Source organism: Peromyscus maniculatus, chromosome 12 (genome assembly GCF_049852395.1).
Source record: "Peromyscus maniculatus bairdii isolate BWxNUB_F1_BW_parent chromosome 12, HU_Pman_BW_mat_3.1, whole genome shotgun sequence".
Classification (NCBI taxonomy): domain Eukaryota; kingdom Metazoa; phylum Chordata; class Mammalia; order Rodentia; family Cricetidae; genus Peromyscus; species Peromyscus maniculatus.
Genome location: NC_134863.1, coordinates 79,437,305 through 79,464,217, shown reverse-complemented (window position 1 = coordinate 79,464,217; position 26,913 = coordinate 79,437,305). Strand labels below are relative to the sequence as shown.

Sequence of the window (26,913 nt, the reverse complement as noted above, 5' to 3'; positions counted from 1 at the left end):
TTTTCTCCGGGAAGGCTTCCCGAACTTCCAGTCCGACGACTCAGGTCCTCTTACTGTTACCATCAGGCGCTCAAGTGCTTGCCCTCTCCACTCAAGAAAGTGAGGTCTCTGCAGCGGAAAAAAACTTTCATTTTTCACACACGCTGCCAACAACGGCAGTAGCAGCGTGCGGCAGGTAGTGAGAACTCGAGGAAAGTGGATCAGAGCGGCGCTTCCACCGAGAACGAAAACAACCGGGTTTAGGAACCTTAGCGTCAGGGTTCGGGAGCCCAGTCCTCGGAGGCTGCTCAGGGCTTCCTCCAGGTCCGCATGGGTGTCCTTGCCGGCGCACAGGCGTAGTAACCCATGCAGTTGGGCGGGCGCAGGTCCGCCTGCAGGGGGGGGGGGGGGAATGAGGTCGCAGCAGGGAGCTTAGGCGCCTGCACGCGCTCGCTCACTCGCTCGCTCGTCCGACTCCGCGCTTTGTTTGCCGTGGCAGTGGGGGGCGAAGTCCTGCCTGGGGCACGATGGCAGCACAACGCACCCCCGGAAGCCCGCGTCGTCTGCACCGTGCACCCTCGAGACAGGCGGCTCCACCACCACCGGCGGCGGCGGCGGCGGGAAAGCTCCCGGCGTAGCCCCGTCGCACGCGGCGTGGGCGGGGCGCGGGGGCGGGGCCGAGCGCGCGCGGGGGGCGGGGCCGGGCGCAGGAAGCGCTCGGAGGCCCGAGCTGTCCCAGGGTGCCCCGCGCGGCGTGCACTCCGGTCGCTGCCGCCATCCTGCTGGCGAAGGAGAGGCGAGCGACAGAGAGGCCCGCCCGCTAGCCGGCCCGGCCAGTGCGGGCCAGTGCGTGAGGGCGCGGGGGGCCGTGTCAGCGCGACGCAGAGCGCAGCCGCCACCGCCAAACGGACATGTTGGAGCCCCGCGCCGCCGCCGCCGCCCGTCCCTCCGCCAGCGCACGGGACTGAGCCGGGGGCCCCGCCGCCTCTCGACTGCGCTCGACCGGGCCAGCCGCGCCGCCGCCTCGGCCGCAGCCCCTTCCTGCTCGGCCTCGGCCGCCTCCGCCGCTCGTTCGCCTCCCGTCTTCCTTCTCTTCCCTCACCCCCACCCCACCCACCCCCACCCCACGCCCCAGGCCCTGCCGGTTCCCGGCCCTGCTCCGCCGCGGCGCGAGGTCTATGTGACCGGCGGGCCCGGAGCAGCCGCCGCCACCGCCGCCGCCGCCGCAACGCGAACATGGACGCCGTCAACGCCTTCAACCAGGAGGTGAGGGGTGCTCGGGGCAGGGCTTTGCCGCGGGGCCAGCCGGGCCGCTTCTCCCCGCGGGCCCGAGGGCTTTTCGGGCACCGAGTCGGGGCGGGGACGCTTCCTGTCCCGGGTTCCGGGGCGGCGGGCCTGAAGCCGGGGAGAGGTCGCGGCCACCGCCGGGGAGGCTGACCCCCGTCGCCCCTCCCCCGCCGTGCCCCCTTCGCCCCCTTCCGGCCTGCGCCGGCTCCGGCTCCTCCAACGTGGCCCTTGTGCTCCCCGGGCCGTTTATCGGCTCGGCGGGGCCCGAGATCCCGCCAGGGGTTGCAGCGGAGCGCGGGCGGGCCGGCGGGCGGGCGGGCGGACTTAGGGGCGGGAGTTCCCGCGGGTCGGGGGGCCGGCGCGGCCGCCGCCTGGGCTCTCCTGTTGCTCGGGCCGGCGGCGTGTCGGCCGCTGGACTCTGATCCCGGTTGGCGGAGAGTTAGGTAGAGAGGGTGTCTGCCCTCCTCCTGCCTCCTGGATGGACACGCTCACGCGTAAACACAGAGAGGTGGTTCCTTGGCCTTTCGAGTGTGGAACGTACCCTTTTTCCTAACAACGTGACACCTAAAAAGTTGAATGGGAGAGCAGAGTATTTGCCCCGCCTTAGTCCGCTAGAAAGACTGCGAGAGTCTCCACTTGCTCACTCTCTCGCACCCTCCCTCCCGTGTACTTAGTTAATCCTCAGCTCCCTTCCTCAGGAACATTTACATGTGAAAACCTCCCCAAACCGGGAACAAAGCTGCCTGCCGCCTTAAAGCTCTCTAGTTGTATCTCTGATCGTTCCAGGTGCTGCTTTTGGAGCATAAAGTCCATACCATCTTATTTATCTGAATGGATTTGGGAGGAGGAGACGACCATTGATGCTTTAAAACGCAGTTACAGACTGGAAGTTATTGTGGATTGAGTTGGATTATGTTTCCCGTTTTAAATATTAAAGATAAACCAGCACTGAAGAAATCTGATGTCATAGTTTGACATGTGTTGATGTGGTGTCAGAACTTGCTCCATCTCACGATAAGATTTCTGTGGCTCAACTTGCAGTAGGATTAGAGTGTTACTACCCTTTCTATTTGGAGTGCCATGATAGGGGACCCTCCAGTTCATCCTGCAGTTGAGACTATTTATTGCTGTACAGACCACCCTTCCCCTTCCCGCAGTACTTCAGCTGATCAGTACACGTCTTCACAGGCTGCCAGTTGTACCTGTAGTAGAAAGTGAAGTGAAAAAGTTCACTAGGGGTGATTTTTCAAAATAGGAAAACAATATTCCAGAATTTGGGCTCCCAGAAAATTGGTAATAATGCTCCAGATATTCCTTCCAGAGTTCAACGTTGATTTTGTAGAATTGCCTGAGATGTTTGACTCTTGGAGGGCCGTGTTTGGGTCTTTTCCCTAGCCCCTCCCCCATCGTAGCAGGTGCCTGGCAAAGCGTTCTTGAATAGATGGAGCTTACACAAATGTCACAGTCGTTAAGATTTCAGGCACACACACCTCTCAAGATGGAAACTAACTTGGGTGTTCTTAATGGACAAGGAGGATCTTTAGTGTACTTTTGAAGGCCAGGAATATTTAATCTGATTTAAGTTATTGTGGAAGGTGATATCAAGGACTTTGTTAACATATTCAGTATTAACCTCTCCACTTAGTTAGGCTTTGTAAGGCCACCAAACATTGTAAGGATAATAGAATTTGAAGCTTAGAATGGATAAGGAAATAGTCTGATACTGCAATCAGTCATTGCTTTGAAATACCAAACTTAGGGATGCTTAACTCTTTGAGAAGGGGAAATAGTATTCTGACCTTTTAAATGGCACAGTGAGCATTTTCTCATGTTCATTTTCCTTTTATTCCTTGTCTTTATGAACTTGAAGTTAAATTTGTTAGGCGTATGTTTCCATTGCCAACTCTTTCTGCTAAATTGCAAATTAAAGCCTATGTTCTTGTGCCTTCTTGATTTGTGGTGCTTATTCTCTTATTTCTCCCTCTTCAGGAAACATTGCCGTTAGGTCCTTGGAACATTGGAGTGCCCAAATCTAGTGTTGTTATAAAAATACTTGACTGTTCGGGTGTTCAGCTGTGTCCTTAATCCTGGGGAAAACCTTTGTCACTTAGGGGTCTATCTCTTAGAACTTCAACCAATGGGAAAAAACCTTTTCCTTTGAGCTCTGTGTGTTTGGTGCCCATGAGGTGTCACTTTGGATTTCAGAGAAGAGACGGTAGTTGGAGAGGCAGCAGGATGAGAAGTGAATAGTGGTTTGACTCTGGGAGCTGTTGGGAAGTGAGCACGGTAGTTTGGAGGCTGGTGTTTCATGTGTAATGTATTTGAATTTCATTTTTAGGCTGGGGGAAACATTGAAGGCTTTAAGCAAGTAGTACAATAGCAAGATTGTGTTTAGCTTGTTGTGGTGTGGTCTGGGAGAGGCAGGTAGAGTTCAGGAGAGGCATGGAAGGATGTGGGCAAAGGAATTCATGGACCTTGGTGTCTGGTAGTTCTATAAACACCTTTTGACATTGTATTCTGTAGGCCAAGATAGTGATGGTGCTGTCAATACAAGTCAGTCTTCAAAAGTATGTTTAGTGGAGTAGAAAACGTATTTGGTTTTGAAATAGGTTAAGTTGCTGTTGTGTGGAATAGTCATGTGGATATTTTTGGCAAGCAATCGGGCATGTAGTATCTAGAAGTAGCCAAAACAGGGACAGAGTCACTCTCATATGGGTGCTGGTGAAATTTCCAGGGTGCAGGGGAGAGAAAGAAAATACCTACTATAGCATATTTGGTTTGTCAGGCACTTTTTATATATGTCTAGTTTAACAGATACATATTCCTACAGACTTCCAGTTATATAGAAAGAGGCCGATTTTTTTTCTTCCTCCCTCCCTCCCTCCCTTCCTTCCTAATTTCTCTGTGTAATAGCCCTGAGTGTCCTGGAACTTGCTTTGTAGACCAGGCTGGCCTCAGAGCAGCTGATTTTCAAAGAATAATAATTCGCCCAAGGGCACATTTCTAAACTAATGGCAGAGCCAGGGCTTGAATGTAGATCTCGAATCTTAATTGATATGCTGTGTAGAATACCAAGGGAGTGGCCAATAGATTAAAAACTTATGGCTACTGAACCTTTTAAGGGTAATAGAATTTGAAGTTTAGGGTTGAATGGATAAGGAAATAAGAGATCAAATGTGGGCTGGGCGGTGGTGCCTTTAATTCCAGCACTCGGGAGGCAGAGGCAGGTGGATCTCTGTTAGTTCAAGGTCAGCCTGGGCTACCAAGTAAGTTCCAGGAAAGGTGCAAAGCTACACAGAGAAACCCTGTCTCCAAAAAAAAAAAAAGAGAGAGAGAGAGAGAGAGAGATCAAATGTGATCTTTGGTTTGGTTTTGAGCAACTAGAGGGAACAGCAGCTTTGTGGGTGATGAGAAAGGAGAGAGGCTAACAGTGTACTAGAACTGCTGAATGGCAGGATGTGTGTTTATGCATGCTACACCATAAGATTTTCGTCTTGGTAAGAGGTGGGCTCTGACAGATGAGATTGGGCACTTGGGATAGTATGTCATAGACCCTAGTCTCTATTAGCTAAAAGGAGGGCCTTCAGGGCTGGAGAGATTGATCCCTCTCGTTAGGAGTGCTGACTGCTCTTCCGGAGGACCCTAGTTGGGTTCCCAGGACCCACTAGAGCCCAGTAACAGGGAATCTGATGCCCTCCTCTGGTGCCTGACAGACAGAGTGTCAATCAATATACATGAAGTAAACTTAAAGGAGAAATGAGCCTATTCAGGGAAGGGCTAGGAAAGGGTGAGTTGAAGGCAGTAAGGGAAGGAAGATGGGCAATGAAAGGAAGAGGACAGATTGAGAATGATGTTGGGAAGTCTCTCTTGACATGGAGGACGGTACAGAAGGAAAGTGAAGTTACTCAGGCACTCGTTAACTTGGGATTTGCCTGCTTTAGTCTCTTAAAGACGCACCGATAAGTCTTGAAACAGATGGAGTGAGGCAGGCCCCTATGTCCAGTACTTTGTGCTCTGCTATCTGGTTTTCCTCAGGGTGAAAATTTAAAAATGTTGCTGAAGTTTGTGGAATGAATAAAAGTTACAGAAATTTTAGCCAGGCGATGGTGGTGCACACCTTTGATCTCAACACTTGGGAAGTGGAAAGGTGCAAAATTTTTTATCCTTTAATTATATTCTTAGGGTTTAAAAGAACATATTCTGACCTTCCCATTTATCTATAGTTTTAAGATCTTTAAAGTATGAAAATAACTTAGAAAACAATTTTTAGCAGGGCAGTGGTGGCACATGCCTTTAATCCCAGCACTTGGGAGGCATATGCAGACAGATCTTTGTGAGTTCAAGGCCAGCCTGGTCTACAGAGCGGGATCCAGGAAAGGTGCAAAGCTACACAGAGAAACCTTGTCTCGAAAAACAAAAAAAAAAAAAAAGAAAGAAAAGAAAAAGAAAGAAAGAAAGAAAGAAAGAAAGAAAGAAAGAAAGAAAGAAAGAAAGAAAGAAAGGAAACAAATTGTAAATGAAAATACGAGTTATTTTTCATTTTAAAAAGTCCCTTTGTCTTCACCCAAGCTATTACTTCCAGCAAAGACATTCAAATGATGATGGAATCTGAGACCTGTAAACAATAAAGACAGAGTCTATGTTTGTACATAACGTTGCTTATTGTGCATTTTGTTAACCATGCTCACAAATTCATTCTACAAAGAATTCATTTTTGCTGATAAACTGCAATAAACTTTGTCAAATGTGTTCCTGTGCACGTCCACTCGGACAGCTGTGCTCACTTTTTGTTTTGACACCTTTAGCCTCATAAGTGTTAAGGACACAGCAAACCATTTCTGTATGTATAGAAATTTAAACTGAAACTGTATTATGGAGGAAAACCTTTCATGCAGCAACAGCCTCTGGAAAGCACTGTTGGGTGCTTGTGAGTAATGGGTGAAAAGGAATGTGGGTTTGAACTCAGGCCATGAACAGGGCTTTCTGAGAGTTTTAGCACTGCATGCAGTGCTGCTCTGCAGTGAAGGGAAGATAGGAATAGTTTAATACTCTTTAAAATGAGACAGTTTCAGCTGCGACTGTGTCGTGAACTGATGTTCTGTCGTCAGTCTTCGCTGAGCACTTCCCTGGGAATTGAAGGAAGTAGAGAGCTTGCTGCCCGCCTCTCCTCACCAGTCATGATTGGTCAGTGGATTTTAGATCTCAGACGAGGCTGTTCCTGTATTTGAACCTGCAGTGGTCATTTTTTGTTGTTGTTTTTTAAATCATTCTTTTCTGAGAGATCTGAGTGGAAAGGGGACTCAAACTGTTGTTGTATGGAAGGGATACATGCTCTTCTGTTAGCAGTTTGTTATTGCACTTGACTGTGGGATGCTGTTATCCAGGAGGGTTTGGGTCCTATTAGTTACAGTCTTGTTCTCTCCCCAACTCTCATTCTCTTTATACAGTAACTGAAGGAAAGGTACTTTTCAGAGCATTCTGAAAGCACTTAACTCTAATGGTTTTGGTAAAAATATGTTACTCTTTAACATTTTTGTCAAGTATTTTGCTGTAGAAAAAGTTACCTACATAAGTAATAAATTGATTTAGAGATAAATTTAAGAGTAATAGAAATGTTTGGTTTCTAAAGATGAAACAGAATTGGGGATAATCTATACCTAATCATAGAAAGATGGCAAAATGGTGGTTTTGTTTGTTGAAAGCCAGAAACAAATTGTGGGTCTGTACACATCTAAATCTCAATCTTAAATATACCTTGATAACGGTTTATTATATGCCCTGACTGTGCTCACTGTGTTCAACATTCGTGTGGCTTGTTACATTACATTCCTTGCTTTATAGTTACAGCTCTTACTGGTATGTGTATTTACCTTACCATGTAGCACTAATTAATCTGAAAACCAGGGAAACTCAGGGAAGCAGTTAAGAATTAGAAACTAGGGTGTTTTTTTTTTTGTTTTGTTTTGTTTTGTTTTAATCAGGGATGAGTAGACTCAATAAAAGTGGACAGCTATCCAGTTAACCTGTCAAAAGTTCTCAATTGTGTTTGGATAATTGGAGTTATCATGGTAGAAATCCATGTGATCAGTAATCCCAACTGGAACAGACCCTAGATGGGCAGAATAGTTGACACTCAGTGCAGTTTTTTCCCCATTTCCACAAAATCATTTTCAGACATAATAGATAATTGGGTAAAAAGGGCCAAAGAAGAAATTTGACTGGGCAGTAGTGGCGCACGCCTGTAATTCCAGCACTTGGTCGGGAGGCAGAGGCAGGTGGATCTTGAGTCCGAGACCAGCCTGGTCTACAAAGTGAGTTCCAGGACAACTAGGGCTACACAGAGAAACCCTGTCTCGAAGAGAAAAAGAAATAAAATTTGGACTTTATACACATATATAGAACCATACCAGTTACAGGTAAGTATCAGTGGAAAGTGATTGGGTAGTGCCTAAACAAGTCTTTTTGGAGTAGTAATACTTGGTGTGTTAATTGTCACAATGATAGATAATAGTTTAGCAGTATGCTAATCTCTTCAGTTTTAAGCTTGTTTTGTCAGTGACTACTAAACTTAAATCTTCACATATTCTTGTTTGGTAGACAAATGACTAGATTTATCTATACTCTTAATTAAAGAAAAAAATTGTTCCTTTTAATTACAAAGTTGTATGTGAAACACAGGAAGTCCTGGTTGTTTGGTAGAAATTTGTAAAAAGCCTACTTGACAATAAGATTGAATAGTTCTAACATGGTTTATGTGTGCAGCATTGATTTTAGTGTCAGTTGTCATCTTAGTCAAAAAGTGACCCTGACTGGCGTCTGGGATGGCCGAGCAAGTGGAAGGACTTGCACTGAGTGTCTGGTCGCCTGGTTGAATCCCCAGAGCCTACGTGAAGGTGAAAAGAGTTGTTGTCTGGCCTCCACCTATGCTCCCACATATCATACACATTGATTTTCACCCCAAAAGCCGAGGTCTGTTTCTACTGTGTTTATTAACCACTATAAACTTCTATATAAATTTCTGCTTACTGTTTGTCATTTAGTAATGATATTCTGCATAATTTTTGTTCATGAGCCTTTAGTTTTAAAGCTTCATATTCACTCACTATACATTTGTTCAAAGCTAAATCTGGCTCTTTGAAAATATATTAGAAACATAATCTTGGCCGGGAGGAGACAAAACTGGCATAGTTTGAATATATTGTTCAAGTACATGAAAATACACAGGTGTATCACAAGACTAGAGACACTGAACCCAAGGAAACCTCAATTCTCTATCCTCTTACTTTGAACATGAGTGCATATATTCGAACTGGCAGCTTGAGGTGGAGAAGTGGGTATTTGCTGATGAATTTGCACTCAGTGGATTCTTACTGTAGGCATTGAAGTATTGGTTAATCTCAGCAGTAGCCACTGCACTAGTCTGTAAGACTTAGAAGTCTCCATGAACAAGATACTAGGGTGGGGGGGGGTATTTTATTCCTGATACTTATTATTGCAAGTGCTTAATGGCACGAAAAAGAACAAGCAAAGCTTTATTGTGTTTAGACCTGATCCAGTATATCCCTTCCTGTTCTACTGGTGTCTTTGCCCCTCTCTAAAGTATGCTATCGTGTTAGAGCAGGAATTGACCAACTTTGTAGTCTGTCCTTGCCCTCTGAAAGACAGACCTCAAGTGTCTTCCTGTGCTTTATCATGAGATTTCTATTTTCTTTTTCTTGTTCTTCATCAGCATTTTTAGCTGAAGCAAAATTATAAAATCGTACCTATATAGAGTATAGCTATATAATTACTGTAACATGTCTTTAAGGCTTTTGTAGATTTTATTTTATATGTATAAGTATTTTGCCTGCATGTATATATGTGCACCATGTGCACAGTACTGGCAGAGGCCTGAAAAGGATGTTAAATTTCCTAGACTTGGAGTTACAGATGGCTGTGAGCCGCCATGTACATACTGGGAACTGACCCTGGTTCCTCTGCAAGAGCAGTAAGTGCTCTTTACCATTTAGCCATACAACTCTTTAAAAAATTAGTGCCTGGGCTGAAGAGATGGCTGACTTGGTAAAGTGTTTGCTAAATAAGCATAAGGACCTGAATGTGGATCCCAGGACCCATACAAAAAATTGGGTTTGGCAGTACATGCCTGTAACCCTAACACTGCGGAGATGGGGGCATAAGGATTTCTGAAGTTTTCTAGATAGCTTGCCTTGCTGAACGGGTGAGCTCCAGGTTCAGTGAGAGGCACGGACAACGGTCTCCAGAAGTAAGGGGGAAGGCAATAGAGGAAGACATGAAATGTTGACCTCTGACCTCCACATATATGCCCACTGTGCTTCATTTGTTGGTTGGTGTGGGTGATTGCCGGCTGCATGCAGTGCTGCAGCATATGTGGAAGACCAAAGAAGTGTCAGATCCCCTGGGACTGGAGTTACAGACAGCGGGAGCCACCTTGTGGGCACTGAGAATTGAACTTGGGTCCTCTGCAAGAACAGCCAGTGCTCTGAACTGCTGAGCCATCTCTTCAGGCCATCCCACACACTTTTTAAAAGGTGTGTGTATGTCACCTGATTCCTAGGAGTTGCCAAGTAGTAGTGAGTCCACTTTAGAAAGGATAGCTACGCTGTGGGAGTTTGTTGATGTGCACACATCTTTTTCCCCTTTCCTGAGACAGGCTCTTTGCAGTTCTGGCTGGCATGTAACACTGTGGCCTAGACTGTTTCTGAGCTTGCAGCAATACCGGCTCTGCCCTGAAGTGCGTGCTGGGGAACCAGGAGTGCACCACCGTTGCGGCTGTCGAGATTTGTAGAAGGGCCCTCAGTTAGTTGTCCAGTATGCTAAACACCAGTGGATTGTACGTTTTTAGAGTGCAGTTTTAGTCTATAAATTATATTTGAAAACTTTAAAAACTCAAAAGTATAACATTATAACATTCCATTTCACTGTTTTCTTGCTTGATCTGGTTTTCTGTTAGGTTGAAAACAGTATCAGTTAGCTGACCACAGGGCTTTGTAAATTATTTGTTGATTCTGAATCTAAAGTTTGTTCAAAAGGTGTCTTTTTTTTTTTTTTTTGACAATTATAAGAAGTTACCGGAGGAGACAATTCAAGGAAAACAGGAGTGTTTGCTCCTTAAATAACAGCCAGGTGCTATAGCCAGTGTTATATATCTGTCTGAATGCTTAAAAAAAAAAAACTTAAAATTTTACTTTCTTCCAATAAAATGCTTTTATATCCTTGAACCAAGTTTTTTCTTTTCTCTATTGAAGTCTAGGAGGAAATATTTATTTTATGAAAATATTTCTTCGTAGGTAATTTCATTAAGATACTAATTTGAGTTCACTAGTGAAGCTAATAAAACTGATCTTGAAACATGGCTACGTGTTAGTGAAGTAGAGCAATGGCTAAAACATGGATATTCTGAGAAATTATTACTCTGTGTGGTGGGTGTGCACAGGTACCACAGTGTTCATGTGGAGGCCAGAACACCTTTACCCACTTAACCAACCTGCCAGCCCCATACATACTAGAAGCACCTTCTGGCCCATTTCTTGAGCAAGTGAAAAGGAGTTTGGGGTTGGTTGCAGTTCCGTGAATCAAAATGGAGGTAAGGAATGGAAAAGGCCTGGTATTGGAAACTGGAGCTGAATGCTTAAAAGACCCTGGTGAGGGAAGTGGCCGTTGGTTCTGAAGTGAAAAAACTGAATGCGGGATAGAATTTTGGAAATTGTAGGGTAGGTTCTCCAAAATGAAGCCTAAGTTGGGGAATAGTTTAGGACAAATCATCAGAAATTACTTTGAAAATTTCTTCTTTCAGCAGTAAGTAACGGGATTTTGAGTTGGTAATGATTTAGAGAGTAGGAATAAAGCAAATGGAACATTGCTTGTTATATTACTATAATGTTAGGCTAAATGGAAATACATGTAGTTAGGCTAAAATGGTTTTTAATATTAGCTAATTGTTACATTTACATGAGGTTTTTTTGTAAAATGTTTCTCTAAGGTCTGGAATTAGAAAATGTAATGCATTTGTGGGAAAATGTGATAAGTGGAAAGAAATTTAGGGAAGAGAGTTTCTTGACACTTGAATTTAAGAATATTATGTGTAACTTTGCTTGTAAAAGTACCCGGTTTGAAACTTGGAGAAATCTGAGGAGTAGGCTTTATGAAGAAGTAGGTGGGGAAATGTGCTGTTTATAGCACGCTGAGGAGCTTGGGTTGGGGGGCATCCCTCGTGAGAGCACTTGACAAACGTGGAGACCCAGCGTGGTCCCCAGTGCCAAGAATAGAGAGAAGGGAGGAAGAGAAGAACTCAGGACATTATGGCTCATGGAAACTATGAAGGAGCAGTTTAAACACTTACCCTTTTTGTAGTTTAACTGTTTTTCTGTTTATGATAGGCTTGTCTACATACCTTGTTCTAAGCAATTGGGAAAGGTTTGGTTTAAACATTTAGGCTTCAAAGGATTTGACACCAGAAAATAGAATTGATGTGAAAATAAGTTATTAGTAATCAAAAGAATCCTTCCTTTAATGGGCAGATGTCAATAAAAAAATATGCTATTTTATATCTACAAAGCCCTGGTGAAAATTCAAGAGGAACTTTTTTTGTAATTTAAATGTTTTATTAAAGATTTTTCAAGTATAGCTGGCGATATATACTAAGTTCAGTATCCCGGCACTACTACCTTCCAAAATTTGCAAGCAATATAGACTGTTAACTTCAATCAAATAAAGTTTATTCCATGGACAAGTCATACCCGATACTAATGACTCTCTATAGTTGGCCTTTGATTGATTGATTGATTTTAGTTTTTCAAGGCAGGGTCTCTGTACATAGCCCTATTTGTCCTGGAACTCTTTATTTGTAGACTAGGCTGGCCTTGAATTCACAGAGATCAGCCTGCCTCTGCTGGGATTAAAGGTGTGCACCACCACACTCAGCTTACAGTTGGCTTTTTCTTATTTAATTACATTTATAATAATTTGAGAACAGACATGATGGCACATATCTAACTCCAGCACTCAGGCTGAAGCAGGCAGAACTCCTGAGACTCTCTTCAAAGCGAAACCTTGTCTCAAAAAGAGAGAAGGGAAATAAAATAATAGCACTAAATGCTATACCTGTTCATTTTAAGTAAAGTGTTTTAGTATTTCTTTCCCTTCTGCTTACATTGGGATTTTTTCTGTTTGAAGACATGGTCTCACTGTTTCCCCATGTACCAGGAAATTGTTTATTTATTTTTCTGGATAGTAATTGTGAGGATTTTGAGAGCATCCCATTATTGCCTTAGGGTAGAAGGTTTTGGTTTGTTGTTTAGTTCTTGCTATTATAACTTCCATTTCTCTGAGGAGTTGAAATGCATCAGCTCTGTCTCACCAGCTTTTGGCTTTATGCTGGACTCAGCACCGTGGATATATGAAGAAGTGTAGTTCATTTTAATTTAGACTTTGAGTTTTGCTTGGTAAAGTTGCTCATTGGTTTACTATTTATTGATATTTTCTTTGTTAATTGAGTTCATTGTAGTATTTCAATTTCACTGTCTCTTGGATTTTTTGAGTTGTATTTATGGAGAGAAGGGGCATTACCACTGCACATGTGGAGGCCAGAGGACGTCCCTGCAGGACCCTTGAGTCTAGGGTGTCAGACCTAAGTTCCAGGCTTAGCAGCAGGCACTGGGGAGCCATCTCACAGGGCCTCGCTTGCTGTCTGTACCTGCTCTTGATAGCTCTGTACAGGATTGTCTTTCACCCAGAACAGCATGTCTTACTGTGCTTGCCTTCCCCAGTCTCTGGTTCCCCAGCATTAGGAAGAGCACTTTCTCAAACATAGCATTGGTGAAGGACATACTTAAGCCCTAAGATGAAATGCTGTCTCAGAGGTACTCTACACTACCCTTCACCTAATAGTCTTAGCAGGAAGTTTCAGGAAGTTGTCTTTGGGCTATAGTTAGCTGGATAAGCATTTTTTTTCCAGAAATGATTGTTATCTTTTGTTAAGAAATGTATGTGTTGCCGGGCGGTGGTGGCGCACGCCTTTAATCCCAGCACTCGGGAGGCAGAGCCAGGCGGATCTCTGTGAGTTCGAGGCCAGCCTGGGCTACCAAGTGAGCTCCAGGAAAGGCGCAAAGCTACACAGAGAAACCCTGTCTCGAAAAACCAAAAAAAAAAAAAAAAAGAAATGTATGTGTCATTTTATGTTTACATTATTAAACATGACAGTTGTGTTGGCTTTAGCTTTTGATTTGGTATAAACTAATGATCTGATAGACACAATCAAATGTACAAGAGGTGGAAGAGGGTAAATGATGCCTTGGATCCCGTGTCTCACCGGAAGACCAGCACTGTCACTGGCTGTTTCTATGACTGTCGCAAGCCTTCTCCCCTTCCTTGTATGGACCATGTGCACAGGTGGGGCTTAAAGGGCGCTTTCCAGGAGTGAGTTCTCCTCCACGTGGGTTCTGGGGATCCAACAGTCCTCCGTGACGCTTGCCTGGATGGTGGTGGTTTGGGGTGGAGCTTTTGTTTGCTTTCTTTAAACTTAGTACTTAAATAGAAATAACAGGACTTGAGGGGGAAAGTGCTTTGCCATCTTGAAGTTTATATAATAGCAAAGGAAAGAATGGTAGGTATACTTAAAATCCATTTCAAATAAATTTGAGAAAAACAAAATTTTCAGGTTTAAGGGAAAGAAAGGTTGGGCCTCTTGAAAGAAACTTTTCAGAAAGGAAAAAGTACTTAAGGAATTTAAGAATTAAGAAATATTTAAGGTGCTGGGGAGATGGCCCAGTGCTTAAAGTGCTTGCTGTGGCAGCACATCCTGGAAACCAGTGCTGGGAGGGTAGAGAAGTCCTGGTCAGCTGCTCCGGACAGTTGATGCCCTCCACATTCAGTGAGAGCCTGTTCCAAACAGGCAGGAGAGGACATTTGACTTTGACCTCTGGCCTCAGTGGCGTACACACACATACATAAACATGTACTGTACATACCTTTCTTTTTTTTCTCTGTAGCTTTGTTGCCTGTCCTGAATCTCGAGCCCAGGCTGGCCTTGAACTCACAGAGATCCGCCTGGCTCTGTCTCCCAGTGCTGGGATTAGAGGCGTGTGTCACCACCACCCAGCACATTTTCTTTTAAAAATTAAGATGGGCTGGAGAGGTGGTTCAGTGGTTAAGAGCATTTATTCTTTCCAAGGTCCTGGGTTAGAGTCACATCACCCACGTGGTTGTTCACAGTTTTTCATAACTCTGGTTTTAGGACACACATGATACGTACAAATGATACTCCTAACATATAAATATTTTAAAAATTAAGACTGCTATGTGATTTCTTAATTATTTTCATTTCCTTAATAGTTTAATTTCAAGAGTAGAATTTATAGAGTCTATACCAGTTCATTTTTATTTTTTCCAGTTCTGTTTCTCTTATGAATATCTAGCCATTGCTAGTTGCCAACAGTCAGAACATTTTCACTAACCATTTATAACAGAGAAAAAATTGTTTTGTCAAGTGGAGACTACTTAAGAATTTTTTCAGAAAGATGTTGGCTGTGACTTCATCTGAATCAGTTAGAAAAATAGAGGTTAGATGAGAATATCAAGTTGTTTTAATAAATAGCATTAGGACTATCAGTTGAGTTCATCCTAGAAATAAGCCCCCCCCTTTTTAATTCAAAACCACTGAATGATTTAGTTTAAGGCATCCAAAGTAAGTGTATAAAGTGAAATGAAAGTTGGTTTAAGTAAAGTGATTTCCAAACTACCTAAATAGATTGGAAATACTAATAAAAATCCAGCCTATCACCGTGAAGATGGAGTTTTGTTAGAGGTGTCGGTGAAAAACAGAGTTGAAGTTGATCACAGATGATAATAGAGTGAATGAGCACTGTTTACACCTCTCTTGCATGGTTATCAACAGTGTGATTCCTTAAACCTGAGACTGTTATCTTATGTACCAAAAAATTGGGGGTTTAATTGTCTCCATGTGGAGTGATTATCCTGGATTATCTGAGAAGACCCTGTATAATCACTAAGGGTCCTTATCCAAGAATGGCAGCAGACAGAAGGAAGACAAGGCAAGCAGAGGTCAGAGAGGGAGAGGCCATGTACCATAGGCATGTGGTCAGCCAGCAGAGCTGAAATAGCAAGAAATGGATTCTGCTCCAGAGTCCCCAGGAGTGCGGCCCTTCTACCGTGTTGATGTTGACTAATGAAAGTCTGCTCTTCAGAATACAAGGTGTGCTGCTTCAGGCCTTTGTAGGGTACATTGTAAACTTATTGCATCAGTAGAAAAGCAGTCAAGCCAATTCACTCTTAAAGGTATGTTAATTTGGGAATACATCTGAACTCTGGAATTTTAGGGTGTCACCCTTAAATAAGCTGGGAGAGTTAGATCTCAGAATCATATCATTTGGCATTATTGTAGTTAAGGTAAGGGGAAGGCATGGTGGTCCACTTCAAATATTTTGTCTTGTGAGGGACCCCCTTGGGCTGAATTGTGGGTTAGTACAAGCAATGCTGGTGGAACCATTGGTACTGACTGACTGGGAGTTACTAAGGTTTTGGTACTCCTGGTTTTTCACCAGAAAGCTTTCTCCTAGTGTAGCATTTGTGCAGCACCACATCAGTATAAAAATAAAAGCACTTAGCTGTACAAGCTTGAGGACCATGTAAAAAACTGGTGGGGTTGTATGAGCATGCTAGTAATGCTGTTGCTGTGGTGAATGGAGACAGGAGCATCGCTGGATGCCAAACTTCACTGAGGGATCCTGTTTCAGGGGAATAAGGTAGAGTGACAACAGTATTCTATGACCTTTGTGCTACACACACACACACACACACACACACACACACACACACACACACACACACACAGTCACACACACACACAGTCACACACACACACACACAGTCACATGTAAGTACACAGACTGGAGAGATGGCTCAGCGGTTAAGATAACTTGTTCTTCCAGAGGTCCCCAGTTTAATTCTGAGCAACCACGTGATGGCTCACAACCATCTGTAATGAGATCTGGTGCCCTCTTCTGGCGAGAAGAACACTGTATACATAATAAATCTTTATTTAAAAAAACAACCAAGATTCTCAGGGCATTATATTGCTCATTTACTGAGTGCTTATATGCCAGATACTAGGCTTGAGATATATGTACGTTGCCTTATTTAATTTTAACAACCTTATGAAACAAGATAACTATTAACATGCTTTTTTCAAATTAAAAAAAAATCTTGTGGTTTGGAATGGTTAGCTAGAATGACATGTGTGAAGGATTAAGTTTGTGTATGGAATTATGTTCATGCTGTTTGTGCAAGTGTGTTAGGAGATGAGACCCAATCAGAGATGGTTGGGTTACCAGGAAACTTATGCCGTCATCGTGAAAGCAGGTTATTAAGAAGCGAGCTTGGAGGACTGGGGAGATGGCGCAGAGGTTAAGAGCACTGACTTCTTCTCCAGAGGTCCTGAGTTCAATTCCCAGCAACTACATGGTGGCTCATAACCATCTATAATGAGATCTGGTGCCTTCTTCTGACATGCAGGCAGAACAATGTATACATAATAAATAAATGGTTTTTTTTAAAAAAAAAAAAAAAGCCGGGTGTGGTGGCGCACGCCTTTAATCCCAGCACTTGGGAGGCAGAGGCAGGCGGATCTCTGTGAGTTCGAGGCCAGCCTGGGCTACCAAGTGAGCTCCAGGAAAGGCGCAAAGCTACACAGAGAAACCCTGTCTCGAAAAAAACCAAAAAAAAAAAAAAAGAAGCGAGCTTGGGCCTTGTCTACAAAGTGAGTTCCAGGACAGCTAAGACTGGTAACACAGAGAAACCCTATCTCGAAGAATCAACAACAACAAAAAGAAGTAAGCTTGGTCCCTTGCTCTCTTCTCTCCTGCACTCTCTTACCATCTGTCCTTTGCCATGAGATGCCATGGTGACAAATGCTTTCACCAAAGAGGGGATACCTTGGACTGACCAGCTTCTGGAACTGGAAGGAATTGCCTGCGGCATGTGGGAGACTGCAACATGAGAATTGTCTTCAGTTTGAGAGAGACCCTGCTTAAAAAAAAATAAGTAAACATTCTTTAGAAATTGCATAGTGGGCTGAGAATGTAGTTGCCCAGCACACCTTTTAAAATTGTCTAGTGTGTAGTATTTCTTGCAATTACACAAAATTGAGACATTTGCCCAGGTTTGTGTAGTTAGTAAAATGCCATTTTGTCTGATTCCCAAAAAGTGAATGAATTCCAAAAGAACCACAGTCTAAATCATCATGTTCCGTGTACTAGGCATGTTTACTGGAGGAAGGGATAATGACAAAGAGAGGCTCTTTGTGCTTGAAGTACTTTGTATCTCCGGCAAGCATGAAAGGACAGTGTCACGGGAGATTTTCTTAAAAGTTGTCCTACTGATAGATCACAGAGCTCACTCGGGCTGGTTAGTGCAAATGGGTGTTAGAAAAAAGAGCCACTCCTCATCCTTGGGCTTTTGAGATGGGCTGTTTCTGAGGGTGAGGAGCTCATGGCTCCGCCCTCACACTGCTTCCTGATGGACTCTGTCTCTCCCTTGAGGTTTTTTGGCTGAGATTGGATGATGGTTAGAAATAACCAGTCTTGAGTTTCCTTTCTCCCCCTCCATTTTAGCTGTTCAGGCTTTATTTTTCTCATTTCTAAAATGACACCCCCTCCCCCCAATCAGTGCTTTCCTATTTTCTAACCACAATCCACAGGAAGACTTATAATTTACACTTAAATTCAGGTACTTATGTGTTAAGTGCCCACAAACAAAACTTGAATGTGAAACAGTATAGTTGACCCAGTCCTACCCTCCAAGTCAACTAGTCTTGCCTTAAAAATATTATGGTTAAAAACTGTAGAAAGTTCCAAAGGGTAAGGCTTCAATTTGCAGTGTATAAGCAGTACTTGGAATCTTGTGAGTGATGATGTACAGACACACCCTGCTCAGGCTGCCCATTGGTTCAGAATCTCCTGTCCGTCCGGCACGTGCCTAACAATTATTGATCTCTTACCTCATTTGTAATACAGGCTTTTTTTTCTTGTCATTATTCCCTAAGTAGTACATCATAACACTTATTTTTACATAGTACTTGCTATGTATTAGATAAGTAGTCTAGAGATGATTGAAATTATGCCAGAGAATATGCAGATTCTATGCCATTTTCTATAAGGGACATTAGTGGGGAGCCAGTGCCACAGGACAGGTAAATTAAAAGTCTCTTAGTTGTGACTTCAGCCTCTAGTTTGGAAAGCACTGCTTTGAACTGTTTCCAGGGTGTACCTGGAAACAAGCTGACCTCTTGAGCACCTACTCTCCGCCAGGTGCTGCATCAATGCTTTGATATTTGTACTCCACACTTAACTTTCTTAGGTAAGTAGAGTCTGGCATGGTTTGCATTCTCAGCATTAGCCAGTGGCAGAGCCAAACTTCGTGGGCAGTTAGTTGATTATTGGGTTTGTGTTCTGACCAAGAATAACAAATTATGAAAACTCAGTAGCTGTAATCAAAGTCATTTATTGCCACAAAGCTGGCCTTTATAAATCTGAGAGATTCCTCAGGCAATACTGGTGACCTTGACAAATTTTTTTATGATTATTAAATTGCAGCTTGACTCTTGAGGAGAAGGACTAAGTAGTAAGCTGTATACTTTAGATGAGATTAACTGTTGTAAATAGAGACAAGATCCTATAAATTGTCCAGGCCGGCAGTGAACTTGTAACCTCTGCCATAACTCCTCAAGTATCAGGTGTCATGAACTTTTGTGTTGGGCTTAACATAATTGATTTTAATTAAAACAGAATTGGGGTTGGTACACGTGAGGAAGGGTAGCCATAGATACCAGGAACAGAAAACTATTAAGGACTATTTCAGATAAGTCCATTTGAGAGATGAATTAATAATTTGTAAGACAGTAATACAGTGTTGTTTTTAAAGACCTGGGATCAAATTCAGAAGCAGTTGCTGTGGGGGCCTTGTCTTGCCTGGACGTGCTTGCATGAGTGTTTACAAAGTAGACTCTCACCGTACAGAACAGAGCCTGCCTACTGATAGTTCTTCTATGCTCAAAGACACAATTGAGATCTCAAAACCAGTGTTTGGTCATCCATCTTGTGACATTAAGCACAGTTCTGAATAGCCTTCTATTCTGATCACCTGAATGTGGGTAGGTTTCTGGGTTTTGTTTTTCTTTCTTTTTTAGTGTAGGAATCTAACCTAGGGCCTTGTACATGTGAACCAAATGCCCTAACATTGAGCAGCATTCCAGCCCCTCTAGATTGGCTTGTTTTCTTGTCACTGTGACAGAGTACTTGACAAATGAAAGGAAGAAAGACTTGTCTGGGCTCAGATTTTAGAGGATTTTATTAAGTCCACAGAGGCAGCAAAGGCAGGAAGCCGTTTGTAGCAGCTGAGACATGTTACTTCACAGTGGAGCAAGGGGGTAACATCAGGTGCAAATTCCAAAGGCTGCCCAGTGGTGGTCTTCCTCCAGCCAGGCCCTGCCTACTTCCTCGTAGCATGTGATTGTAATCCCAGAAACTGAGGAAATAGACCTGTGGGGTTTGCTCTCCAACCAGTCTAGTTTAGTTTAATTAGTGAACCCAGACCAATGAGAGGCCCCTTTTTTTAAGGGTGGATGGCTCCTAAGCAAGGAAGCTCAGGTTGACCTCTGCCTTCCACACCCATGCGTGTGCATGTGCACACTCACTCAAACACACACCTTTGTATTGTAGTAACTTAGGGCTAGGATGTTAGCATAGCGGCTGGGACCGATTCTTGAACCTTAACATGCTCATCTGTGACATGGACTCGTGTCTCCCTGACAGGCTCTTAGTACTTGTGTCCCAGTGATGAGTGTTGGAGCACATGGTTACCAGGACAGTGTTTCCACGGGAGTGGGTTTACACCTAATGAAGCTAGTGAGCTAGATAGCAAGGAACCACTGTGACTTGTAAAAAGATAGAGATGTGGTGAGTTTGAAGTCAGTAAGAGACTGGTAACTATCAACTTTCAATTTTTAAATCTCTAATTACATCAAATACAAATTCACACCTCTAAGACTTAAAAATAGTTGGTGAAGGAGAGTCAGGGTCTTCTAAAAAGAAACTGGGAACCTAACGATGCTTAACAGGTAAGGTCGTCTGTAAAGTTCTGAAGCGTAGGCTAGGTGTGGTGCACACACTTGAATCCCAGCACTGAGAGGCAGAGGCAGGCAAGTCTACTTCTTGAATCCAGGAGAGCCAGGGGTACACAGTGATACCTTGTCTCTAGAGTTTTGAAGATGGTCCTGCTGCCTCTATGCTGAATGTGATGTTTGTTGAACTTTTGAGTGAAAAATTAGCTCCCTAGTGCATTTCTGCTTGTATGCAATCCTAACCACTGAAAAACTCATGCCTGGGGTCTACAAGGTGGCTCAGTGGACAAGGGCTATTTACAGGCGGTTGGAGGACCTGGGTCTGTCCCTGGAATCCACAGTGGAAAGAGAAAACTGGCTACCTAGAGTTGTCCTCTGCCCCCTCCACGTGTACCGTGATATGCTCACACCTGTATTCATGTCACACACAAATACACTAATAGACAAAACCTTCATGTCTTACACCCTCATAATTTCCTAAATGAAAGAGCAAGGTTTGGTTTGTGCTTTTAGCCTTCGAGTATTTGAAAGTGCCAGGTGCATTTTTGCGTTACAGGATTTCACTTTGCTCTGATGCTCTTGTCTAAGCTCTTTTCTCTGCTGTGTTGTACTTTTTTATTCCCACCTTTCAGTAGACCCTAGGTTTCCTTTTAGCACAAACTCCTCAGCTTTCTTCCTGGAAGATATTTCTGTTTCAAACATGGACCTGTTTGTGTGTTAAAGATCCATTTGCATGTCTGCTGGCTGTTTAGTGCACAGCCCACATTCTGTTTCATTGCTGGTGAATGCAACATTCAGAGAGGAGAATATGCCTGGCTGGCGTTTTTTGCTTCTTAAATTCCCTATCGTGGTCGGTACTGTGCGTAAACTGTAAGCAGCATTGGATACACCATTCAGAAGTGTCAACTTTGGAATAGACTAGATTTGACATTTTTTAGTTCAGATTGATTTCTTGGGTGTCATGTAAAACGAGAACCTTTCTAAGAGTGACATGAAAACATCTGAGAGGCGATGAGGTCATGCTGCTACCTTATGCATGCAAGTTGTGGAAGCAACTCCTTTCTTCTTTATGCGCCTCTTGTTACTCTTTTGCCCGAATATTGACTGTTGCTATATGATTGTGCTTTAATTTTTAGAATGACTGTGACGGTTTGTTTTTGCTTAGAAGCAGTGGTAGTCTTGTATGCTCATTGGACTTTAAAAAAACAGTGACTTGCTTACTGTTGACATGACTTAATATGTGCAATCTGAGGCATTAGAAAAATCTGCTCTTGAGATTCATGTTTTAAGGTACAGAGTGGAAAGAATAGTAAACGTGTGCTGTATGTTTATGAATCAGTTTTAGGGTTTTTAAGTTGAAATAGTTAAATTTGTCTTAGTTCACTGATTTGCATAGCTTTACCCATTACTATGTCCTTTCTACTTTTCCATTAATGTTTTTCTCAAGGTGAACCTTTTTAAGGGGGGGGAGGGAGGGAGGGAGGGAGGGAGGGAGGGAGGGAGAGAGAGAGAGAGAGAGAGAGAGAGAGAGAGAGAGAGAGAGAGAGAGAGAGAGAGAGAGAATATATGAATTTATTTGTATGCGCACATGAATGTAGGTGCCCACGGAGGCCAGAAGAGGGGATTAGATCTCCTGGAACTAGAGTTATAGACTGGTGAGCCACCCACCCTGGGTGCTGGGAACCAAACTCAGATCTCCTCTAAGAGCAATGTGCCTCTTACTGCTTGGGAAATAATAAAGAATTGGTGTCTTTTAGAATCTCCTCAGAAAATGAATTTGTTTATAATACCTTAAGTAGTTTCTCCAATTTTCTTAACATTTATAGACAATTTTGAGCTTTTTCTGCTTAGAGTATGTGGTTCCTACATTGTTGCACCCCCCATCCCATGCCTTTTGTATGTGTAGATGCACACAGTCCCTAGTTTTAAAGAGCTATGAAATTGTAACTTTTTAGGCTATGCTGCCAGGTAGGGCTGCTTTCCCTAGGAAGAGACTCGTTTCTTAGACATGCTGTATTATCTAGTCAGTATGGTACACTTGAGAGATATTAGTTAGCTGGGAGGAAATGGAGATGGCTCAGAAACCCCTGAAATGTGCTTGACAGTTGCTAGAGTTCTTCAGGTGAGTGTTGCCTAAAAGTTGAGTGCATTGTGCATGCATGAGCGAGTGAGCGTGCGTGCGTGCGTGCGTGCGTGCGTGCGTGCGTGCATGTAGAGAACAACCTCAAGTGTCATGCACCGCTGGTCTGCCCAGCTTTTTCCAGACTGAGGTTACAAGGACAAGCCACCATACAGCACCTTCTGCCCTTGTGCTGCCGAACCATCTCCCCAGGGACAGGGACCCTCCGTATCACTGGCTGACCTGGAGCTCAGAGAGATCTGTCTGCCTCTGCCTCCCAAGTACCAGGGAGATTAAAGGTTCACTGTCACATCCAGCCCTAATCTCCTCAGTGCTTAATTTCAGGATTTTATATTTATAACCTTCTCGGACTCTGATTATTATCTTAGTTGGACTTATTTTTGAGGGAAAGAATATTGCGTGTTTTGGCATCAAGAGATTACCTGATTGCTTGCTGTAAAGATTCATTAAACTTAGGTCTGACTGTGAGTTGTGGGCTAGGTTTTAAATGAAGAAATTTTGAACATTAGCATCACAGATATTTGGATCTTTCTTCATAATGGCATTTTAAATCTGTTGCTTGACTTTATTACATATTTATCTAAATGACCTTAAGGTTATTGAAAGTCCTTCAAAGCCTCAGTAAGATTTGGAACTGAAATTAAACATTGATAAAATCACACTATCGCCACAGTCCATCCAGGAGGAGCTGTGTCGTTTCTCCTCACGGTTTTTAGTTTTGTGAAAGACTGATTTTGTAACTTTTTAAATGTTTTTGCCTCTGTATTCATACTTTTTTCTTTTTGATGTGATCCTCTCAATTGATTTTTCTACGTGATGATATAGGTGTATAGAAAAGTTGATGTTGGATATGTAGCCAAATTGACAAATTTAGTTATAAAGATTTGTTGTTCTCTTGGCCAATGGACATAAATATCTTTGTAAAACAAGGAGAATTGACCCCTGAATTTACCTTTATTTCTTGTTTTGTTTTGTTTTCTTAAGCTTTTTTCACTTATGGATATGAAACCTCCCATCTCTAGAGCCAAGATGATTCTGATTACTAAAGCTGCTATCAAAGCTATTAAGGTAAGAATAAATCTTTAACTATTATTGATGGGTGAGGGGTGTGCCATGTGGAGTCAGTTCTCGTCTTCACCTTGATGTGGGTTCTGTGGATCCAGTTCAGATGGCCAGGCTTCTGTAAGAAACACCCTAACCCACTCAGCATCTTGCCAGCTCTGCTTTTGAATCATCTAAAATTTTATTTATTTATTTATTGTTTTTTGGTATTTTGTGGGTTTTTTTTGTTTGTTTGTTTTTTGTTTTTTTTGAGGCAGGGTTCTCCATGTAATTTTGGTGCCTGTCCTGGATCTCTGTAGACCAGGCTGGCCTCGAACTTACAGGCCTGGCTATTTAAAATATTACTAACATCAGAATTTACCTTGTGAATTAAGTTTTGCTGAAGGTTTGTGACAATACTATTTCAATCCTTATAAACCAGCTGTGAGATATTGTCTTCTTTTTTTTTTTTTTTGGTTGGTTGTTTTTTTCGAGACAGGGTTTCTCTGTGTAGCTTTGCGCCTTTCCTGGAACTCACTTGGTAGCCCAGGCTGGCCTCGAACTCACAAAGATCCGCCTGCCTCTGCCTCCCGAGTGCTGGGATTAAAGGCGTGCGCCACCACCGCCCGGCTGAGATATTGTCTTCTTATGAGAACAAAAAGTCCAAACTTGGGCTTGGGGAACTCGGCTGTGTTACCCAGGATCACATTGTAGGTAATGGCACAGTTTAGGAATGGTGTGACTTCGTTTGGCTCTACCATGTCATGATAGCCTGATACCTTGTTTCATGAAGGTTGGTTAAGGAAGCACATTCTCCTTGGAAAGGAGTGTGCAGTTTTTGTTTTGATTAATCCCTTTCTCAAGATTTCTTTGCATTTGTTGATTATGAACTGTTTCTGACTGCTCTTTGAGTTAATTGCCGGCTAAAAATGTCAAGGCTTTGAGTGCTTTCACTGATTGTAAGGAGTGTAGAAATGTATAAACTGGCTGTAACCTTCTGTTCTTTTTCAGCTCTATAAGCATGTTGTTCAGATTGTAGAGAAGTTCATCAAAAAGGTAACTGTTTCATTATGACCGTGTTTACTTATGCTATGTATTTACGTGTGTGAACTGGAATTGGATCTATGCTTCTAAAAACGCTCTAGAAAAAAGTAGTTTCTGAGGTTGGAGCCATTGCTCAACAAGGTAAGAACACTGACAGCTCTTCCAGAAGACCTAGGTTCACTCCCTAACACCCACGTGGTGCTCACACTCTTCCGAAACTCCAGTTTCAGGGAATCCTAGGCATTCTTTTGGCCTCTTTGGATACCAGACATGCACATGGTACACATACAGACATGCAGACAGAACACTCTTACACAAAAAATAAATGGTTTTAAAAATCAGTTACTGACCTGGGCGGTGGTGGCGCACACCTTTAATCCCAGCACTGGGGAGGCAGAGCCAGGCGGATCTCTGTGAGTTCGAGGCCAGCCTGGTCGACAGCGTGAGATTCAGAACAGGCTCCGAACCTACAGAGAAACCGTCTCGAAAGAAAAAAGTTACTGAGTTTTTTAAACACGGAAGTTTTACAAGGTAACTTTTCATTGTACTGCCATTCATTGAATATTGGCGGAAAGTTGGGCGCTCAGCTTCTGCCCCAGCTGACAACAGAGTTTGTTGTCTTTGTGTTGGGACCTTTCCCCAAGCCTAAGGGCCTGCCTGTGCCATGCCCTTTGCCCCGTCCACTCTGTTGGCATTAGTTCTCCTGTGAGTTTTTCAGATGAACTTACTGGCTCTTCCCTGTTGCCGTCGTGAACTGTTTTCAGTTGTATGGTGGTGTGTTGTCTTAACACGTGTAATTAGCATGCCTTTCTCAGTAGAGCGCTGAGAGGGATCGGAGATATCTTAATCCACTGACTGCCTTTGGGCCAGGACAGAAGTCCGTAGTAGTTTTATCAGTCAGAAGCTTCTTGTAGCAGCAGATCAAAAGGCAGAGAAGTCAATGGGGAGAACATGGAGTGTGTGTGTGCTTCTGCCTCCTGTTACCATGCATGTGCTCTGAATTTACTGAGGTTTCTTTCTAAGGAAAATGGACACAGTGCCTGTTGTTGGCTTGCCTTCCTACTGAATATATTACAAACATCTACAAAAGAACCCTTGGTGTGGTTGTTACTATGATTTCCTTAACCACTCTGTAGCTACTGCTCATTGAAGGTGCTAACCTTAAAGGAAAATGTCCATGAATGTTGTTTTCCTTAGCATAAACTCTTAAGGTCAAAGAAGGCTTTGTTTTTGTTGCTGAATTGTCTTCTGGGAAGGGTTAGGCCTTTTCCTACAGAAATGCCTATTGCCGGGCGGTGGTGGCGCACGCCTTTAATCCCAGCACTCGGGAGGCAGAGCCAGGCGGATCTCTGTGAGTTCGAGGCCAGCCTGGGCTACCAAGTGAGTCCCAGGAAAGGCGCAAAGCTACACAGAGAAACCGTGTCTCGAAAAACCAAAAAAAAAAAAAAAAAAAAAAAAAAAAAAAGAAATGCCTATTTCACTAGTGTTTTGTTTGTCCTTCGCCCAGTTTATAGACTCAGATGGCTTTCCTCTTACACTTTATTTCTCTGGTAAAACCTAGCATGTTTAAAAGTATTTTTTAGTAATTTCAAAAGGTGGAAATTATTTAATCAGAGACTCATAACGACTGAATTTGTAGGAACGTGGGTTGGTAATGGCCTCTGGAAAGTTTCAGGGGAAGTCAAGGATCTGGGGGAAAGTCTTTGGAGACTGAGATATCAAAGAATGTAAGTGTTCACAGACTTGAAGTTTGACAGCCAGTTAGGTGGCTGTTTGTACAGAGTGGACAATGGCTGTGTAGAGCTGCATACTCATGAGGTAATGGGTGTCAGATTTACTTTGGATTTCCCTGTTGGGGGTCGGGAGCCTCAGCACTTTGTGGTGTAGCCCCGGTGGCCTGGAACTCACTAGACAGAGCAAACTGGGATTCACAGAGATCCACCTGTCTCTGCGGCCTCCGGGACGCTGGGTTAAAGGTGTGCGCCACCACTCATGGGTTCCTTTCCTTATATTAACAGTGTGTCTTTACCCTTGCAGTGTAAACCAGAATACAAGGTTCCAGGATTATATGTCATCGATTCCATTGTGAGACAGTCTCGTCACCAGTTTGGAACTGATAAAGATGTTTTTGGGCCAAGATTCTCTAAAAATATAACTGCTACATTCCAATATTTGTATCTTTGTCCATCTGAAGATAAGGTATAGTTAATAACTTGTAAAGTTTTGTGGTCTTGTTGTGTGTATTTTTATGTGTTTAGATTCATGTTAT

The 26,913-nt window shown here is 43.2% G+C and overlaps 1 protein-coding gene across 15 annotated transcripts in view; it reads left to right on the top strand.

Moving 5' to 3' along the window:
* Window positions 1-671: 671 nt before the first annotated feature.
* The window catches only part of Scaf4 (SR-related CTD associated factor 4), a 62,994-nt gene continuing 36,752 nt past the window's right edge, over window positions 672-26,913 (top strand). For 2 of the 15 annotated variants that reach the window (XM_076549161.1, XM_076549162.1), the window contains exons 1-4: window positions 1,068-1,245; window positions 23,544-23,627; window positions 24,612-24,656; window positions 26,682-26,843. In XM_076549161.1, coding sequence (XP_076405276.1) covers window positions 1,216-1,245; window positions 23,544-23,627; window positions 24,612-24,656; window positions 26,682-26,843 — 321 coding nt within the window. In that variant the 5' untranslated portion in view covers window positions 1,068-1,215. Of the gene's footprint in view, window positions 1,246-23,543; window positions 23,628-24,611; window positions 24,657-26,681; window positions 26,844-26,913 lie in introns of all 15 variants that reach the window. The other 13 variants (XM_006983569.4, XM_042259523.2, XM_076549164.1 and 10 more) reach the window with 13 other exon arrangements.